This window comes from Peromyscus leucopus, chromosome 6, assembly GCF_004664715.2.
Source record: "Peromyscus leucopus breed LL Stock chromosome 6, UCI_PerLeu_2.1, whole genome shotgun sequence".
NCBI lineage: Eukaryota > Metazoa > Chordata > Mammalia > Rodentia > Cricetidae > Peromyscus > Peromyscus leucopus.
In genome coordinates, this window is record NC_051068.1 from 132,718,689 (window position 1) to 132,739,885 (window position 21,197).

The window sequence follows — 21,197 nt, forward strand, 5'->3', positions numbered from 1 at the left end:
CAAATACATAATCTTTCACAATGTACTTTTTTTTTTTAATTATTGTTTTTCTACTCCGCCTCTTCCTCTTTCATACCATCCTGACCTGTGTTCCGTTTCCTCCGAGCGCCTTCAGCATGCTGCTTTCCTGACTGCGGCTTTCCCAGAGTAAAAAGTTCTGTAGGTTATGCATATTCCTGGGTCTGTCTTGTTCCTGGGAGCCGGCTTCTGTCAGGGCAAGTGTTTGCAGGGTTCCACCATCCCCTGGGGGATGACTTTGCTCTGCTCTTGCCCAGATTCCAGATAGTTTAACGACCTTCAACACATAGTAGAGTGTCTTTTCAAGCACTTTTCTGCATGGTTGGTCGATTTTGAACTGTGAATCCTAATTTGTACAGGAAACTCAGTTCTCTAGCAAGAACCAACACTATCTCTTAGGCCTAAGGGATCCTGATTCCTGAAAGCCCTCACTAATTCCATACCAGCTGCACCCTGGTGTTTGGCTCACAGGTCACGAGGGGCTGCTCTCTTTCTGGTCCTCAAACCCCCTTTCCTGCCCTCCAATGCTGCTGTGTATTAAAAATAACTTATGCTTACTCACTGTTTCCACATTTGTGGTGGGACCTTTAAGCTGCCATGTCGATAAGAGATAATTTTCCATTTACCACAACAGTATGCAAATATATTTGAATATAATCAGAACTGAAAGAGACTTTGAACTTATTTGTTTCGGGTGGAGATGCTCTGTTTACAGCTACAGATTGTATACGGTCCTTCTGTTGTCTTGAAATGGCAGCATATTTATGTTCATAACTACTTGCCTCTTGTTCTAGAATGCGTACACCCGCAACTGCCATTAATGGGACGGATTTTTGTACATCAGCGAAAGACGCACACAAAATCATGTCCAAGAATTCAGTCATCTCACGTCTGTTAACTGCTTTGGAAACTTCGTCATTTTCCTGGGAAAGGTGAGAATGTCTTGACTAAATAACAGAACCTGGAATTCAACAAATTAGACAACATGGAGGGCTGGCTTGAGAGGGAACTCGTGTTTGTTGCTCTGAGGGAGCTGACATGCTTCATTATCTCATTCATTCCTCAACCCTGTGAGGCTGCCTGTTCTGCCGGAGATCTAAGGTTTCATGTTTCCAGGGTCCCACAGCGTGTACAGACACTCTTTTAATCTTAGTTTATCTTTCTCACCTCTGGCCAATCCCACCATTTTGATCCTGGTTTTGTCTATCTAAAAATGAAAACGCTACTGACCTCAGAAATCAGGAAGTTTTGTAGATTGGTTTTTGTCTTAAAGCGTAGAAGTAAGCATTGATTTGATTAATTGGTACATTATTTAAGGGCAGTAAGTCTATATAATGGAATCTGAAACCCGCACATGGTAGTGGTGAATGCCTTTAAACCCAGCACTCAGATGCAGAGGCAGGCAGATCTCTAAGTTTGAGGCCAGCCTGGTCTACAGAGTGAATTCCAGAACAGCCAGGGCCACATAGCCAGAACTTGTCTAAAGAAAAGGAATCGGAGCAATCTGAGTGAAGTCAGCTCAGTTGTATTCTGATGTCACTTGACTATCTTTTTAAATGTCTTGTGTGGTGAAGAGGCTCCTTAGAGCTCCAGTGTCCTGTGGTGTAAAGGACAGAGCCCATAACTTGGAAACTCTGAACTTCAGGGTCTTGTGATACAGGTCTACAACCCTCCAGCTACTCAGGAGGCTGAGCCAGGAAGCTCTCAAGGCCAAGGCTAGCCTGGGCTATAGAGTGAGCTCAAGGCTAGACTGGACAACTTAGTGAGACCTAATTTTTTTATCTCCAAGATAAAGAGTTAAAAATGGGCTGGGTATGATGTTAGGTCAGTGGGAGAACACTAGTGTTGAATTGTGGGAGGCCCTTGGGTCAAGACCCAGTACTGTAACCAAATCAAAACAAATAATAACCTGTGCCTCTCCTGGGTGTAGGGATAACAACTGGAATGTTGAATGAACGGATGATATGCCAGCCTGGTGGGTCATGTCTCAAGTTCTCTCTGCCATGCCACATGCTGTACCTCTCTTTCCATGTACTTTTCAATCTTCTGGCCTCATTCTGCATAGCTCAGTTTGTCTGATTGCCACTTCCTCTTAAGGAGCTGTCTGTCTGTCTGTCTACCTACCCACCCACCCACCATCCATCCATCATCCATCCGTCCTAAGTACGGATCTGTGTTTATGGGCATCATGTGCACACAGGGGTGGACAGACGGTCCTCAGCGCCCCTGGAACTGGAGTTACAGTTTTGTGAGCAGCCTGATTTGGCCACAGGGATCAGAACCCATGTCCTCTGCAGAAGCAGCATGCACCCCAAACTGCTGAGCATCTCTCTAGCACCCCTACTTCCACTTAGATGCCGTTCCGATTCTTGACGCTGATCCTTCCCACCATGTCTTCCGTATTCAAAGCTATGCACTCCGTCTTCAAAACCATTCCTCCCTCCCTGATAGGAATTCCAGTTTTCAGCAACGCCCACAAGTGGACAAGGTCCTGGTCACCGACTGTGACATGGGCAATGAAAACATGGGGACTGTGCCCCATTAGGATTCTATGCTTCTGGGCTTCTGGTGTGCTATTTGGTGCATGGCCGTCATAGCTAGCTCCCAGCAGGTTAAGACATGCTTGGATCTCACGGGTGTGTGCTAATCACACATACATTCAAGGCTCACCTGGGCCCCAGAGATGTTTCCTGTGACAATAGTCACAGAAGCACAATATAATTATGCCTTTCAGAACAGCCAAGTAAGGTACAGTTGCGTGCAATTTGGTGATACTGTCACCGAGTCAGATTATGGGTGACAGATGCATTTTCTAATTCCAAAAATATTTTTGGTTAAGTTTCATAATTCTTAATGCACTTACATTTTCACTTTAAATATAAAATATAAATTCATTTTCTTAAGATTTCCCATAAGAAGCATACCATGCCTAATGAGCTTTCAAAAATATGGGATAATTAGTGACTCTAGGCTTCTGAAGGAAATAGCATTCTGAATTCCATATTTATCTTTGCAGGCATCCAGGGGTAATGGAGGCCCCCAGGTGGATTCTGTCACATCTTTTAAAAAACTGAGTATACCATAGCCTATAAGTGTGTCCCTGGAAATATAATAATTACATGTCACAAAAGCCTGGGAGAATCCAATTATCTTGCACACTAACAGTGGAAAGCCTTTTCACTTTAGTGCCTGGAGGGTAAAACCAATCACTTAGGAAATTAATAATTCACCTATTCAGTTGCTCGCAATATAAAAATGGGGTTAAAGCCAGGAGGCGCACTCCTTTAATCCCAGAAGTCAGGAGGCAAAAGCAGGGGGATCTCTGTGTTCGAGGCCAGCCTGGTCTACAGTGAGTCCCAGGACAGCCAGCGCTACACAGAGAAACCCTGTCTTGAAAAGCAAACAAACAAAAATGGGGTTTAAAGAAAAAAAGAAGAGGGCATGGTGGCACACATCTTCAATCCCAGAACTCAGGAGGCAGAGGCAGGTGATCTCTGAGTTCAAGGCCAGCCTGGTCTACAGAGTGAGTTCCAGGACAGCCAGGGCTACAGAGAAATCCTGTCTCAAAACCACCAAAAGATAAAGCAAAAGTTTTGAAGGGGCTGAGAGCCAATTGGTAAAGCGTCTGTGTAAGGTGAGGACCACCACCCATTAAAGATGGGCGTGGCGTTACATGTCTAACTTTAGTGCTGGGAGGTGGGGTGGGTAGAGATGGGGGGAGTCTCTGGAAGCCAAATGGATGAGCTCCAGGTTCAATGAGACCCTAACTCAAAAACTACAGTGGAGAGCAACAGAGGAAGGCACACACAGGCACACACATTATCACACACACCCCACACGTACACACGCATCCTCAAGTGAGGATCCTGATGATTTTGCCATACCGTGGTGAGAAAGAAGAAAAAGGTTTGTGCATTACATTTCCATGAAGGCAAAGGCAAACACAGATAAAAAGTTCAGGTCTGTCTTCTCATCCACTGGGCTTTTGTTTCTTCCGTCGGTTTTCCTTCTACTTCAGCCTGTCCCATTATCTTTAGCCACACACATACACAACAGTATTACTTGTAGTTGGGGGGCGGGGGAAATAAAACCCTCGGTAAAATAGCTGACTGACCATATTCATAAAGGTTTTCTTTCAGCGAGCCCCCTCCATTCATAAAGGTTTTCAACGCCCCCCCCCCGCCCCCCAGGTACTGGTGGTGTGCTTCACTGTTTTCGGAGGACTGATGGCGTTTAACTACAACCGCGCCCTCCAGGTGTGGGCCATCCCCCTGCTCCTAGTCGCCTTTTTTGCCTACCTAGTGGCTCACAGTTTCTTGTCTGTGTTTGAAACTGTGCTGGACATACTTTTCCTGTGCTTCGCTGTGGATCTGGAAACAAATGATGGATCGTCAGAGAAACCGTACTTCATGCACCCTGAATTTTTGGTAAGCACACATTTCATCTCCTGTTGTAATCTTCTTCCTCCTCACGACCTCCCAAAGCGCTGACCACTCACAGGCTGCGAGAGGCAACACAGGAGTCTCATTTCAGGTCCAGCGGGCTCCGTGAGTTTCTGCTTCCACCTGGCCCAAAATTCCAGAGGGGGAGGGGAGCTCAGCTTTCTGAGGGTGAACCACTTCCTTACAGAGATCCCCTCTCCAAAGAGAAGTGAGAAGAGAATGGGGCATGTAGGCTCTTCCTTCCACAGGACTCCAGTGGACACAGTAGTAGCTTGGTTTAACTTCAGCACTATCAGCTTGATCTTGCCTCCTGGAGAGTCTGGGAGTAGGAACAATTGTTTATGGGGAAGCATTTTGCATTTCCAAGCACCATTCATTCCCAGGAAGCTTTGGGTAGGGCGCATTGCTCTGTAGACTGCCCACCTTTTGTACCAATACTGACGCTGTGTCTGCAGCCCTCCCTCGGTCCGGCCCTTGCTAACTGGACACACCCTCTGCAATGCCCCATGCAGCTTGTATCTGGAGCTAGCAGGCAGTGGTTTCCAACAGCTTTTTGCAACACAATGAATTGCTCATCATTTTGTCTTATCCTCTTCAGACAGAAGACATTTCAACAACTGAGCTCTTTGGCTGCTGGGGGTCAAATGATATTTTAGTAATCTTCTTTCATTTTGTTGCCATAAACAGGAAGGTTTAAGTGCCTTTGGCCTTAAACAACATTCAAAGCACTGTCAGTTCAGCAGGTACTAGATTTCAGCACTTCTATGAATGTATGAATATTAATATGTACCCTCCATTCACAGAAACATAATGATACAATTACCTGTCTTTATGTACTCTGATGGTTGCATTAAAGCTAATTTGGTCTACCCTTCTTATAAGTTTCCAGTTAAAAGCCTACTTTGAAATCTATCCCACTATGCACACAAATATTTTCAAAACACTTGGGAAGCTTTTAAAGCTCAGTTCCCTAAAACTCTAGGGCCATGAGTAAACGGCTACCCAAGGAGCTTCCTGTCACCGGTGTCCGCCATTCTATCATTCTTTTGTTTTTCAGAGTTTTGTGAACCGGGCCAACAGCTTTAACAATGCACGGTCTCAAGGATGCAAGGACTCTTTACCAAACGAGGAGGGGACAGAACTTCGGCCCATTGTGAAATAGGGGCCCAGAGGCTTTTGCACTAGGAGAACCTGCGCCTGTTTTGATCACGCTGTGATACTGAAACAATGTCTACAGCTGTTTTCACAGGAACTAGAGCAAGAAAAATAATGTTAAAACTATGTTTGTACGCAACACTTTAAAGGGCACAATATATCTGGGCACAGTGACATGCATCTATAATCCCAACAATTAGGAGGCTTAAGTACAAAGACCACCAGTATAAGGCCAGCCTGTGCTACCCGGGAGTTTAAAGCCAACTGAATGCTATGTAGAGAACTTATCTCAACGTAAATAAACAAAAATAAAAAAATAAGAACGGCTCACTGGATAAAGGCAACTGCTGCCCAGCTTGAAGACCTGAATTGATCCCACCAGCCCCACGTGATAGAAGGAAAGAACCACTTCCCACAAGTTGTCCTCAGACCTCCACATGTGCTGTGGCACGCACACACACACACACACACACTAAATATAAGTAAATAAATAACGTACTATGTAAAAACTCACCTGAGTGTGTGAGGTCATAACCAGTTTATCTTTTGAGGAGGATTTTATTAGCAGAAATCTCTAGAATACTGCTCTTACATAGGGCAGGACTTTCTCTGATTCTTCCAACCCTGGACACATGCTAAGAATCCACATGAGCATCTCAAGTTACAGCTCTTACCCTTACTGTTGTAAGAAAGGCATGAACTCCTGTCCTGGAGCAGGCACACCCAGGACAGGCAGTTGCACAAGATGCCACGCAGCTGGATGCCAGCAGGTGGTACTTTCACAAATCAGCAAATCAGAAAAGGGTGATGCTCAAGCTCCACCTAAAATGAGACTTGCCTGGGAGCTTTTTAAAAAATCATTATTTTTGAAATACATCTGAACAGCACCTGAAAACGCAGATGGAGTGTAAAAGAGCTTTTCCTCTTTTAAAGCCCTAAAAAGAACTTTGAAGATGAGGACGGGTACCTCATCAGCCCAGATGCTATGTGGAACTCCCACCCTAACAGGAGGCTCCGTTTCACTGAATTGGCAGGCCAGCGTGTGTGATGTAATACAAGGCTTCCTCCCCTCCCCTTCCCTAGCTGCCTCTGCAACTTAACAAGAAACAGCCTGACAGTTCAGGTCCACTTTAAATGCAAATGCTTTCTGAAATGAGGCCATTTAGCTCCACACATGATGTACAGGGCACTCCCAGAAGCATTGGAGTGAGTCATTGCAGAATGTGTACATCATTTCTGTGGGTTCCAGCATCTCTTTATCTGTCTTGGCAAAAACTACTGCAGCCTAACAGCCAGCCCTATCAGAAGACATCACTTGGCTGAGATGAGGTCAGAAGGCGTGAGCGACTGACTTCCCTTGGTGATGGCACTGTTGGTGTTTAGATTTCTCTAAGGTGACAATGATGGCTTAGGTTTTTCTCAGTTTGCACACCCCATGTCCGCTTCGGGCATCATTCACATACACCCTCAATGCATACACAGTAATTCTCCCTTGCAGGTGGAAATGCTTTTAAGAGTACTCCAAATTGGATTTAAGATGAACCCAGGGCAGCCAAGTCATGAACAAGAGCCAGATCGTTCTTGGCTCTTACTTTACTCTACACAATGGGAATGTCTCTTCTTTTGGTTGTTCTTTTGTTTATGTCGCTCTAAAACAGGGTCTCTGGAGATCAAGCTGACCTCAAACTCACAGAAATCCTCCTGCTTCAGCTTCTCTAGTGCTGGGTTACGGATATTAGGTCATCACATCCGGTTTAGACTCAGTCTCCATGAGTGCCATGTTGTATGGATTAAATAACGTTGAAATACCGTCTTAGCATCCAAGGAATGAGGCCTCAGGTCTCTGGCCTGACTCTGCCTACAGAGAAGCTAGCCAAAAAATAACCAGCCTGTGGTTCATATGAATGTTCAAAAAAAATATTTATTTATAAAAAATACAATGGGATAAGTTTATGCTGAGAAATGCAGCAATAAATACAGTTGAAGGGAACAGAGAGACTGCAGTGATACATTGGCACAAATGAAGTCTGCGGGCACACCACCCGAACCTACGTGTCTGCGGCCATGTTGGTACACACGCCTTCAGGAGGAGCGCCACTCGGAAAAGACCTTGTCAGCTTAAGGAAGAGAATAAGTACACGTGTAATCACAGATGCACACTGATCATGACTTTATTTAAAACTCAGCAAGCAGTACTGCAGAAAAACATCCATGTGTCAGATTCTAAACGCTGCATCCTCGATTTAGTTGGCAAAGACCACATTTAGCAAATCAACATTTTAGTCTTCCATGTACAAGCCAGATACACACTACACTGTAAAAAAGGAAAAATAGTTTCCTATTGTTTGAAAATACCAGTTTAAAGTGTCAGACTGTAAAAAAAATGCATAGATCTTCAATAAAAGAACTGGCTGCCTTCCCACGGCATTCCTTTTTACTTCATACGCAAGTTATTGGTTATGCTGTAGGATTTAACTCTGACAGCACTAAAAGGCGACTATTTAGGAGGCAGAAAAGGAAAAGGGAATGTATGTAAGGCATTTTTTTTTTTAAGGTACAATAAGCATAATAGTGTCTGAGGAAGACGAGAGAAGAATTACTCAAGGCTAGCTCGGGTCTCACTGGATAACAACAATGGACTAAATACTGCGCTCCCATGTGTGACTCTAGTAGTCAATGCCCTGGTCGTCGCCATACTGGTATTCTCGGGGATAGTCATCAGTGTACTCGCCATGGTATTCATCGGGGTACTCTGCCTGGTAGTCGCTATCACTGATTTCTGACCCATTTGTTCCCGTGCCCTGGCTTCCGTTGTGAATGACAGGCTCCGTGGGGGCAGCACAGTACTTGGGGTCATACACTTGCCGCCCAAGCCCATACACGCTCATTCCTTTCTGGGAAGCGACTTTGTTGGTACCCATCTGAAGAGAGATGGTCGAGTTGTCCACGGGCTGTAATGTCAGCTTCTGGTCGTAGATGTCTCTTCTGGTACCCGGTGCCAACATCCCAGCCTGGCATTAGAGCACAACAGTACACAAGGTAAGACAACAGCGAAGGTCTAGACTTGTTAATGTTGTCTAAATTATGACAGTCACACGAATGTGAACATCAACGCAGTCACTTTCAATTGGTTTATGACGGGAGTCACTGAGTCCCAAGCCAGGCCATCTTTCACGTCTCTGCCCACCATCACCAGGTGGCCTCCGAACACGAACTTTGAGTTATTTCTTCCTATATGTAATACAGAAGCAATACTACCGACTACTAAGTAAAGAATTAGACACAAAGTATATAAAATCAAAGCCCAGGCCTGGAGATATGGCTCTATAGTTAAGAGCATTTGTCTGTCTTGCGGAGGATCCAGGGTCAGTCAGTTCCCAGCATCCACATGGTGGCTCACAACTATCTGTAACTCAGTTTCAGGGCATCCTATGCCCATTTCTGACTTGCAAGAGTACCAGGCATATACATGGTTCACATACATACATACATACATGCAAAATAGCCACACACACACAAGAAAACAAATAACTAATTTTTTTATATTTAAAAAAGTTCCACACTGGCATACCTAAAAGTTACACATGAGTGTCTATGAATGGCCACCAGTTTTAAACTAGCATATAATCATTCAACAAGAAGCATGCTGAACTGATCTAAGGGACTGCATCTTCTCAGGAGGCTGTCACCGAGAATCACTCGCTTCAGAACACAGCACAGTAACTCATGCCTCAGTTTCCCGGTCATGTCAAGCACACACTTTCAGATACAGAGTGGGTGAAAGGGCAAACGTGAGTAGCAGCTATGGCAAGCAACTGTCCGTGACAGGGCATGTTCCATAAGGGGGACATCACAGGTTTCACCAAAAAATAAAAAAAGGGTTCCCAAAACTACTTATTCTCACTATTTTTAGATATAAAACCCTGCTGCTCTCAAATGGTTATTTGTGTGTGTGTGTGTGTGTGTGTGTGTGTGTGTGTGTGTGTGTGACAAGGGGTCAGGGTGCACACGAGAAGGCTAGAGGACCAGTTCTCTCCGGCCATCTTCATGTGGGTCCCAAGAATCAAACTAAGGACACCAGACAAGCGCCTTTACCCCCAGGGCCATCTCATCCACTTAAAAACTCTTACACTAATGAGGGAATTACCTCTATCAGATTGGCCTGTCTGCACATCTATGGGGCATTTTTTGGATTGCTAATGAATGCAGGCAGGACCCCTGGGCAGGCAGGCTGTCTGAGAAAGGTGGCTGGGAAGCAAGGGAAGCCAGTGGGTGGCATTCCTTGCTGGTCTCTGCTTCAGCTCCTGCCTTCAGGTGGCTGCACTGGCCTCCCTGGATGATGGACTGGGACACGGAAATGTTAGCCAAATGAACTCTCTCCTCCCCAAGCTACTTTTAGTCAGTGTTGTACTGCAGTAACAGAACACTGACAGTTACAGAATTACTTAACTAGCATTTCACACAAATTCATTTCTCTGGTTACTTAATGTTACGTTTCAAACTAGGAACCAACAGCTGAGATGCCTCCAGGTTCTCCCAGCATCCTTCAGTCCCTACTTGTTACAAGGTATGGCTGGCACACCTGGCCCCCAGAGGCTCTTCCATATATAATCCAGACATTTTGGTTACCTGCCCTTTCGTCCCTTTGGCCTCCTGGCTGCTACACCTGGTTCCTCTTTCTCCCTTCCCCTCCCCCTCTCCCAACATGGCCCAGTTCAGTCTGGTCATGTCCACTCTGGACTCTTCCAGAAGTCGCTGCCTCTGGCTATGCTCTCCCTCTTTTCTACAATAAACTTTCTCCTCCACCATACCTAGGAGCAGTCACATCCTTTCCTGTTGCTGGGCGGTGGTGGTGCACGCCTTTAATCCCAGCACTGGGAGGCAGAGCCAGGTGGATCTCTGTGAGTTCGAGGCCAGCCTGGGCTACAGAGTGAGTTCCAGGAAAGGCGCAAAGCTACACAGAGAAACCCTGTCTCAAAAAAAACAAAACCCCACCCTTTCCTTTCATTTTTTTCATTCACTTAATATTTCATAAGAATGCTGACTAAAGAGCTCTTAGCAGAAATGCCAGATAATCTTACAGACCCATTTAAAAAGCCCCCTTTAAAAGCAGCAAAACCAAAAAGGGGTAAGGGAGAACCAACCATCTTTTACTTGGATTTTGGAGCAGGAACACTATAAACATCACTTTTTTCTTCTGGTTAGGCAGAAAGGCCAAGTGTTCTCACTGCCAACCAAAGCCATTAGTCACGCTACGCTTTTCAGGCTGGAGAAAGGGCCCTTTGATTCTTTTGCTTTCCCAGCAAAACCTACTTTCCTGAAGACTAAAAATACTATAGAAAAAATACCGCTGAGATTCTAGCTATGCATGGGTCAGTGCTCACTTAGCATGCCCTCTGTGCCCTCTGCTTTGAGAATTAAAAGACACTTGCTTACCTGGCTGGCTCCTTTGTTGGTGCCCATCTGCAGACTAATCGTGGTCTGGTCAAAAGGTTTGTCAGTCTGCATTTTGGGATCATAAAGATGCCTCCTTGTCCCATAGGCTGTCATACCTGCCTGGCTGGCACATTTGTTGGTTCCCATCTTTAAGTTAAAAGATCAGCATTCATTATCAGAAGTCAGTAACATATACACAATAAAATGTTCTGCATTATTGAGAAAATGTATAGTAGAGCTGGAATGTAACTCAGCACTCGAGTCTTCTGCCATGTACAAAGATCTGGGTTCAATTCCCAAGCACCAAAAAGGGGGTGAGGGGTGTTGGAGCGGGGGTAGCCAGGGACTTACAAGTTCCCAAGCTAAGGAGGCTCTAGGCAACTAGGTAAGAGCTCCCCTCTGGGCTTTTGAATGCAAACTGTAAAGGCTTTGAATTTTAAAGAAAAACTCCCAAACACTCTTAAATATACAGAACCTCACAGAACAATTAGCTGCATCTGCATATAAACTTGCAGAAAGAGATGTAACATTAAATAAGTAAGAAGTTACTGTGCTGGCAGAACTATGGATGAATTCGTCGTTCTTATCTATACTCCCTGTGGCACAGGCTCCAGACTGAAGTGTGCCCACTTCAGGCACGGAAACCAACAGTGAGTGTAGACCAGACGACAAGCCCTCCGTCTCCAGCCACTGGTGCAGCCAACCAACCTTTCTGCAGCTGTCATCCACAAAGCTCACCCTCCACAGCCACAGAATCAAGTCACAAGGAAAGGAAGGGAAAAAAAAACCAACCCACGTACAAAAACATCTTGTAATGTTTCGGGTAATTTTGTGCTGGGTTAAAACCCACAGCTACCTTTGCGGCATGTGCGGCCTGTGTGCTCAGAGTTAAAACGGGAAAGCAAAGGCCAGGTACTTAGACATCATCAACATTTTCGTGGAGGAAAAATGCATTTTATTCCTACGATACTCGTTCGGATACTGGCCAGAACCAGAACGAGGCAGTATGAGGAGCGTGAACTGAAGCAGGTTCAGAGGAATAATTAACTTCTGCGCCCAGCTGAGAACTAACCACCCAGGCCTTCTGTGGTGCTGGAGGAGGAAACCAGTTCCTACCACTGTAGAGAGTGTGGGCCTTGGCTTTTTTGAGTCTCACATAAACCCAGCCTTGCACTCGATAGGTAGGCAAGGATAATCTTAAACTCCCAATCCTCCACTTTTGAGTACTGGGGTCCCAGGTGCACACCAAACACTCAGGGAGCACTTACAAAAGAAAACTATTACTAAAAGCAAAACCCCTGCACAGGAAAAGATTCACACAACACATAGAAGCAAAGAAAAAAAATTGCTGCAATATTAACACTTGTAAGATGTAACTAGAGTTTGCATCTGTGAATAATACCCTTTGGGTTATATTTGCATGTGTTCCTGCATATGCCTAAAGCCACACTCACATAGAAACCCAAATTTTACAAAAATACACGTATCCCTTTAGAAGTCAATGGCATTTTATAACCTTATTTCCCCCTTAACTTGTCTTTTCAAACACTGCTGTCAATTCCTAGGCTGCAGGTCCAACTGCATGGGGTTCTAACTCACTGATCTGAACTTTCTTTCTAATGTCCCTCCATTTAAACACTGTTGCACTTTTTAAAATTGAGGCCACCCGACACAGACTCAGTCGGGGTCAGTTCACCAAGGAGGTCCTCGGCACTCACACCACTTGGCTGTGGTTTTGTGACACTCTCCAGGGAGACTGAACGTCACCTTAACCAAGCACTTCCCAAGCACTAACCTGGCCCAATCTGCTAGGCTCACTCAATCCCACACCTTGCTAATGGATAATGATTCTGGCATCATGGGCTTTGTATACATGTCCTTAGTCAATAAGATCTAAGACTTTATAAAGTGCATTTTCTTCCTTTTTAAAAGAAAATATGATTAGAAAAAACCACAACAAAAAACTTCAATTTCCTAGAGAAACAATGGTCAAGCTGGGTGACATACCTGAATTTTCTTTTAAAAATACCATCATTTTAGCTGGGCATGGTGGCACACACCTTTAATCCCAGCACTCAGGAGGCAGGGGATCTCTGTGAGTCTGAGGTCAGTCTGGTCTACAATGTGAGTTCCAGGATGGCCAGGACTGTTACAAAGAGAAACCCTTGTCTCAGGGGAAATCAAAACAAAAACAAACAAACAAACAAAAAAAAAATCGAAATACACCATCATTTTCTTTTGGTTCTTATTTAACTTTTTTGGGGGTCGGGGGTTGTTTCTTGAGACAGGGTCTCTGTGTGGCCCTGGCCACCCTGGAACTTGCTCTATAGACAAGACTGGCCTTGAATTCAGAGATCTGTCTCTTTGCCTCCCGAATGCTGAGATTAAAGACATGTGCCACCACCACCCGGCTTATTTTCTTTTTTTGAGACAAGATTGCATTTTGTAGATGAGGCTGGTTTTGAACTCCTATGTAGCCCAGGAGGGCTTCAAACTCAGAGCATCTTCCTGCTTCAGCCTGCTCAGTGCTGGGATTACAGGTGCAAACCACCACACCCCATCATCGGGGTTTAAACAGATCGGAACTGTATAAGCCATGTACACCTGTAAGCAATCCACATTACAGAACTTTCATGAACACTTCACTCATGAGAGGCACAACATTTTGTGTGGCAACAATTAATGACACCGTGTTAATGAATGAAACAATAACATCACACCACTTACCTGTAAACCAATTACACTTTGGCCAGCCTTTAACTTGCCTTCATCAAAACGTCTCGTTTGTTTTTCTGCATACTTAACTCCAATGTCAATGGTTGTATGGAACCCTTTTGTTTTCGCCTAGACATAAACACATTCACCAACTGAGTTGGAGCACAGATATTCATTCCACCACCAGCATTTTGAAGAGGACACAACAGAGAAGTGATGTCCACAGACAGGCTTCATGGGTGAGATCATACCATACCAGAGGGAGAAAACACACTTAGGGCTACTCAATGATAATACGGTACCCTTTGAAACGGGAGGGTTCTAATTAACCTATCTGGCACACGCTGATGTCAGCAGCCCTTTCACAAAGCTAGCAATTACAGAGGGCCGAGGCCCCTCCCCACTGGGGTTCTGCACCCCTGAGAGAACAATGATGTAATTCACCACCTATGTGCAGGGAAGTTTTGGTTTTTTTTTAACCAAGTGTAGAGCATGTACGTACCAGGCCTGCTAGGGCCACCAGCGTAGTCTGAACCTGGGTCATGTTGCCATTCTCAAAAAGATCATTTGCTTCAAATATGTCATGGGGCTTCATGCCATAAGCCTGAATGGCTTTAATAAAGTTGCCGATATTCTCCAACTAGAAACAGAAAGAGTCACATAAGGTTTGGAGCTAACTACAGACACACCAGGATTCTTCAGTCTGGTTACTAAGACTACAGACAGAAGTTATTTGGTTAGGATTCCCCATCAGATAGAGAGTAAGCACACAGCTCTTTCTGGCAAAGGAAGGGGGCTTATGGAACAGGCCTTTAAAGTAGATCTTTAAAAACAAACAAGCCGGGCGGTGGTGGCGTACGCCTTTAATCCCAGCATTCGGGAGGCAGAGCTAGGCGGATCTCTGTGAGTTCGAGGCCAGCCAAGGGTACCAAGTGAGTTCCAGGAAAGGCGCAAAGCTACACAGTTTTCTGTCTCGAAAAACCAAATAAATAAATAAAAACAAAAACAAACAAACAAACAAACAAGAAAAACCCCCAAACACGATTTGTTTGCTGCTCTTGTTGAAACCAAAAAAGACTCATGAAGCTCAAACTGGTTATAATCAAACAAAAATCTTTAATTTCTGAACCTTCTGCCTAGATCCCCACCCTCCAGACCTGGTGCTGGAATTAGAGGTGAGCCTATCACCCCCTATTTATGCTGTGCTGGGGATCAAACCCAAGACTTCCTGAATGCTAGACACTCTACAAACTGGGCCACATTCACATCCCCACATTCCCTGCTTTTTAAAGCTCTTTAAGGGCAAAATCAGCCATGTGTGAATGTGTGTGTGTGTGTGTGTGTGAATGTGTGTGTGTGTGTGTGTGTGTGTTATGCATGTGTGCATTGTGTGGGCGTTCAGGTGTCTATGTCCCATGTGTATACATGTACACATACGTGCATGCTAGAGACTGCATTAGATATTTTCTCCCATCACCCTCCACTTTACTGAGGCAAGGAGGGTCTTTCCATACACCCAGGGCTCACCTAACTAGCCAGTCTAGCTAGCCAGCCTGCCCTGGAGATTCAAGCTTTGTTCTGCCTCCCATGCAACTGGGACTATAGGCCCACCCAGTTTTTAAGTGGATCTGAACTCCAGTCCTTGGGCTTAGGCGGTGAACACTTTGTCCATGGTCCCCAGGTCCATCATCCTTACAAGTGCTTAAGAATTCTGTGTCAGAGTGATCCAGGCCTGAAGTTTTCTTTGCCAAAAGTTACACACATATATTAATAGTTCACCATGTGTTTTAATTTGAGTTTCAAAGCAAGCTGGTTACTAAATGATCACTGTCTCCCAAACCAACTTAAGATCAAATAAATAGCTAATGCCACTTCATGTGCACCAATGAAGCTGTGATGCAATGTTCCATCATAAACTAGGAGTCACTGCATTAAATGCCTTGCCTCCCCCACCCCCCTTTATTCTTATGGTCCAGATGGTATTTGTGTAAAACTGTATCAAATCCTTCAAAGCAGACTAACTAAATGCAGAAAATTTCTAAAACTAAACACAAGAAGAGACCAGTTCAGTAAACAACAATGCCATGTGTACAACTTTCTGTTTACACACTTACACACACACACACACACACACACACACACACACACACACACACCTGCAAACAATACAAAAATTTTGACCTTTTTCACCAAATAAAAAGGAAACCAACTGGGATACTGCAGCTTACTTGTAATTCTAGGCCTTGGAAGGCAGAGGCAGGAATACCCAGAGTTCTGTCCATCATGGAGTATATGATGAATGAAGCCAGCCTGGGCTACAAAGTGAAACCCTTGCCTCAAACAAGAGACGGAAAGGAGGGAAGGGGAACAAGAGAGAGCAGTGGAAGGGGACGGAAGGAGAAGGGAGGGAAGGAACAGAGGGAGGAGGGGGAGGGGCAGGAGGGAAGGGATGGATTGGAGGTTGCTCACTTGGCACTTACCTGAGGCCAGTTTAGTGAGGATTCATTGACTTTCTTCACAGAGCCTGGCTGTAGCTTGTTTATGAGTCTAAAAACAAAATTACAAGGACACTTTATGGGCCAAAAGCAAACACTAGAATATTAAGCTGACTCCCTGGATGTCAGCCAAGGAAAGTATTAAACACAGTGGTAGAATATCAAGGTCGATATCCTAGACGGGGACCCAGGAGTAGGGCAAACGCCCGTGGAGAGGATCAGAAGAGCAGAAACAAGCCCAGGAAGGCCCCTTACTCGCAGAGGATGATGCCGTCCTTGAGGCCCAGCTGGAAGTTGGTGCCAATGCCCATGCCCGTCACCTCTTCTATCCAGTTGCGCAGATCTTCCTCCGCCTGCTGGTCATACTTGGATGCAATCTGAAAGACAAGTTCCCTCACTTTAGAGGGGCTCAGTAACAGGGTGCGCCGCCCACCACTGACTCACAGTCCTTGGCTTTTGTTCATTACCCACTGAGCCCAGCTGTGGCCGGCAGTTGATCGCAGGCAGGAGAGTTCCAGGGGACCTTAACCGGCCGTCACAGCTTCAGTAACTACACACAGTTCATTGGTGAAGACAGTGTCCATTAAGGAGCAGGGAGAGAGAAGAAATGGGACCAAGAAGAGAACCCAACAAGACGGAGTCTGAGCCAGGACACCAGGAACAGGATTTAGCGGTGTTGCAAAACGGCATCAGCTGGACCTTGAACTTCAAAGACTAAGCTGCTCATCACCACATTCCAAAGGAAGATGGAGAGAGATTCCAACACGTGGGACTATGTTACACAGTATCTCAACCATCTAGGACATACCATTCCAGCGGTTTGTCCAGAAAGCTCTGGGATCTGCCTTCTATTACATCCAATACAAATTATACTACACATGCACACACGAGCACACACACACACACACCAGATAATAAATACACTTTAAAAAATACATTTAAAAGGCATTTCTCTGGGCTTAAAAAAAAACACTACATTCCAAAGATCCTTTCACAATAACACCACAAACCTAAACCTTCTGCCTTTTTTTTTTCTTTTAAGATTTTTGTTTTTTTATTTAATGTGTACGGGTGTTTTGCTTGTATAGAGGTCTATGAACCATGTAGTGCCTGTGGAGACCAGAAGGTAACAACTGGACCCCATGGAACTGGAGTTATAGAAGGATGTTAACCACCAGTGGGTGCTAGGAATTTAACCTGGGTCCTCTGGAACTCTGGAAGAGCAATCTGTACTTAACTGCTGAACCATCCCTCCAGCTCCCTAAACTTATTTAAAAATCAAACTTAAATATTAACAATGACATGTACCACACCTTTAACCCCAGCCCTCAGGAGGCAGAAGCAGATGGATCTCTTTAAGTTTCAGACTAGCCAGGTCTAAAAAGTGAGATCCTGTCTCAAAAAAAAGACATGTTCAAAAGTTCCCTTGCCCTAAGGTTCCTTAAAGAGGCTGGTCAATGAGGGTTAAGAACAGAGCAGGGTGGAGGTGGTACACACTTTTAATCCCAGCACTCGGGGGACAGAGGCAGGCAGATCTCCGAGCTCTCTGAGTTCTGGTCTACACAGCAAGTTCTAGGAGAGTCAGGGCTACACAGAGAACCCGTCTCGAGAACCAAAAAAGGAGGCTGCAGTAGCGTCCGCGGCTGCGGCTGGGAACAAGGCAAGATCCTGTACCCTTCCTCTTTCCTCCAGCACAGTTAAATGTGCCAACTAAACACACTTAGGCAGAGCCCAGGGGCTGGGCTAGGGCCTTCGGCATCAATTACAGCACAGTCAGAAATGAAGAGCAGCGATGTCTGCTGACCACAAACACGATCAGGCTCACGCACAGAGAGATGCAGATCACTACATTGCTCAGAAGGAGGTCCTTAGAGTGCAGATCTAACTCGCCCCGCAGGAGTGAAGCACCGCTATGTGGAACTCTAGGCTGCCTGTGTGCCCTTTCTAGGAGAGATTCATGGGTCAGCAGGGTCAGGGTGGACAGCTAAGAAGCTGGCGAGGTTACTGCGAACACCCCACAATGAAAGTCAGCGCCAAGCTGGGCGGTGGTGGCGCACGCCTTTAATCCCAGCACTCGGGAGGCAAAGCCAGGCGGATCTCTGTGAGTTCGAGGCCAGCCTGGGCTACCAAGTGAAAAGGCGCAAAGCTACACAGAGAAACCCTGTCTCAAAAAACCAAAAAAAAAAAAAAAAAAAAAAAAAAAGAAAGAAAGAAAGAAAGTCAGCGCCGCATCTTAAAAACAAATGGCCACAACTGACTGCACTTGACTACAGTTCCTCTTCAGGTGACAGCGATGGCTTTATATTTTTTTTCCAAGGTGGAAAAAGATGTCATTTCTCACGTCAAATAAACGAAAGAGTCGCATCCTCCTCTGGCAGGCTCATCAGAGCTCGCAGATAGCCTTGGAACAGCCTCGGAGAGCGGCTGAGGTTGGCAGGTGCCTCCCCTCACCCATCACCAAGGGGAGGCTCCACTGAAGTAAACAGATGATTCAGGGATTGCTGTGTCCTCTTCACACTCCATTACCCATAATTAGAGAAACGGGGACTGGATAATGGATAATTGACTTCAACTGCGTGTTTGCTTAACCAAGATTACAAAAGGAAATCCAGCAAGTTTCGATAGTCAGGTTAAGATAGCGCCGTGGGGCCTCATGGATCAAACCCCGCCCACCAGTAAGTTAGTTTACAGAAGACAGTTGCTTCATGTGCGGCACGGTGCCCTCCCTCGCAGCCTCATCCCCTGCCAGCCTGGGTGACTCTGGGGGCCAGTTACGGGAGCATGAAGGAGGCACCAGTGAGGGACAAGAAGAAAGTGGCGGCCACTCTCTTACCCCCGATAAACGTTCGTGGATAATTTACCTCCTCCAACACAGCAAACAGGTCCATTTATGTATGACACCCATACAAAGTAGAATAAACCACACACACTGTTGGGGGGGGGGGGGGAGGGAAGGAAAAGGGCAAAAAGAGAAGTCAGTCCTCCCTGGGTCCAGCTCTGGAAAGCAAATCCGAACTGAGCTGATTTTTTTAAGTGATGGGCAGTCAACTGTGCGATGTTTCAACAGACCCGAGGAGTGACCCCCTCAGCTGCTATAAGAAGCCTGTCTTCGCTCTGTCTTTCTGTCTTCACTGGAGCCCATCGTCAGTTCCTCTTCTGATCCAGTTCCTGTCTCCACAGCAGCAAGACTGACTTCAATGAGTTCCCTAAGTTCCTTCTAGTTGTCTACAAACTTGGTCAAGCATTAAGAACTGTAGACATGTGGTGCACAGATATACATGCAAAACACCCATACACATTTAAAAAAAAAATCTTTAAAAAAAGAGTAAAGAGGTATTGCATACTTGTAATCCCAATGCAACAAGACAGAGGAGGCAGGTGGGGTGTAAAACCAGTGCGGGATACACGGCGAGAACATGTTTGGGGGTGGGGTGGAAAATCATTCTCTTGATTTTTCCAATACAGAGATGAAATTGTTACAGAGGGTTTTTTCGCAGGACAGTGGTGATGATTTTTAAAAATAGTCTTTTATGAGAGAGAGAGAGAGAGAGAGAGAGAGAGAGAGAGAGAGAGAGAATGTGTGAGATGTAAGTGTAGGGAGAGTCAGAGAACAACTTTCAGGTGTTGGCTGTCTCCTTGCACCTTGTTTATGAAGCAGGGTCTCTTGTTTCTATGGATAGTATACAGTTCAAATGGAGCTGCTCTATAACACAGGGATAACGCCGCTTCTGGGTAACACAAGCTATTAAAAAGCCTAGCATGGGATATCTTTTTTGAGAGGTATAAAACCCCTCAAACATTATATGCTATTGCCGGTCTTCTTTGTTAACTCCCAGAATTGGATGGTAAGGCCCTAAAGACACCACATCCATATACACAGAAAACAGAAAGAAATCCTCAAAGTCAGTCTTCCTACTGGGAGAGAAAAGTAAACAACAGCTATGAATCTCAAAAGCTATGACTGTCCTGGCAAGATATGATCACTGGTGAAACAGAGGTGTGGAGATTATAAGAATAACCAATTGAGCCGGGCGGTGGTGGCGCACGCCTTTAATTCCAGCACTCTGGAGACAGAGCCAGTAGGATCTCTGTGAGTTCGAGGCCATCCTGTTCTACAGAGTGAGGTCCAGGACAGGCACCAAAACTACACAGAGAAACCCTGTCTCAAAAAAACAAAACAAAACAAAAAGAGAATAACCAATTGCACTGGGCAGTGGTGGTGCATGCCCTTAACCCCAGCACTCGGGAGGCAGAGGCAGGTGGATCTCTGTGAGTTCAAGGCCAGCCTGGTCTACAAAGTGAGTTCCAAGACAGGCTCCAAAAGTTACACACAGAAACCCTGTCTCAGGGGGGGGGGGGGACACGACACACGGACCAATTGCTTTCTGATTGCACTTAAGGGTCACTCACTGTTAACAGGACCAAAAACCCATGACTGCCTAAGTCATAGACAAGAACCTACTACTCTAACGTTGCTAAATGGACACAGTAATAAACTGCATCCTAAGTTCTTATCTAATACCCATAGACTAGTGCATGGTTCAACCCTCATCAGAGAAGCTTCTTTTTGCAGCGGCTGGCGATTCAAACAGAGACCCACCCACAACTGGTCAACACGCACAGAATAAAGAACTACGAAGTGCTCAACTCTCAATGGGACATCTATATCCCAGGTCCTGCCCACGAGGTTCAGAGGTCACTGTTGAAAGAGGTGGTGGAAAAGTTGTAGAAACAGAGGTAGTGGACATCTGCAGCAAAAACGTAGCTGCCTGGCATGGCAAAGCTGTGGCACACATTAACTCACAGCTGCAGCCACATGCTCAAGACTTGCACGAGAGCAAGCCGGTCAAAATTCCCGCATGGAAGGCTCCATGACGCCCCGCTCCTGCTTGAGGCGCTGTTGGCGAATGATGGATACTGGTGGACTGAGAGTTTT

The 21,197-nt window shown here is 45.5% G+C and overlaps 1 protein-coding gene and 1 pseudogene across 2 annotated transcripts in view; one reads left to right on the top strand and one right to left on the bottom strand.

Moving 5' to 3' along the window:
• LOC114701362 overlaps positions 1 to 6,128 on the top strand; it is a 70,610-nt pseudogene extending 64,482 nt beyond the window's left edge.
• Positions 6,129 to 7,518: 1,390 nt separating this feature from the next.
• Positions 7,519 to 21,197, bottom strand: part of LOC114701361 (calponin-3) — a 34,002-nt gene continuing 20,323 nt past the window's right edge. The window contains exons 1-7 of one of the 2 annotated variants that reach the window (XM_037207267.1): positions 16,729 to 16,747; positions 16,517 to 16,638; positions 16,247 to 16,313; positions 14,269 to 14,406; positions 13,779 to 13,895; positions 11,052 to 11,198; positions 7,769 to 8,626 (exon numbers count right to left, since the gene is read on the bottom strand). In XM_037207267.1, the coding sequence (XP_037063162.1) occupies positions 8,282 to 8,626; positions 11,052 to 11,198; positions 13,779 to 13,895; positions 14,269 to 14,406; positions 16,247 to 16,313; positions 16,517 to 16,572 (870 nt within the window). In that variant the 5' untranslated portion in view covers positions 16,573 to 16,638; positions 16,729 to 16,747 and the 3' untranslated portion in view covers positions 7,769 to 8,281. Of the gene's footprint in view, positions 8,627 to 11,051; positions 11,199 to 13,778; positions 13,896 to 14,268; positions 14,407 to 16,246; positions 16,314 to 16,516; positions 16,639 to 16,728; positions 16,748 to 21,197 lie in introns of those variants that run through there. The other variant, XM_028881444.2, reaches the window with a different exon arrangement.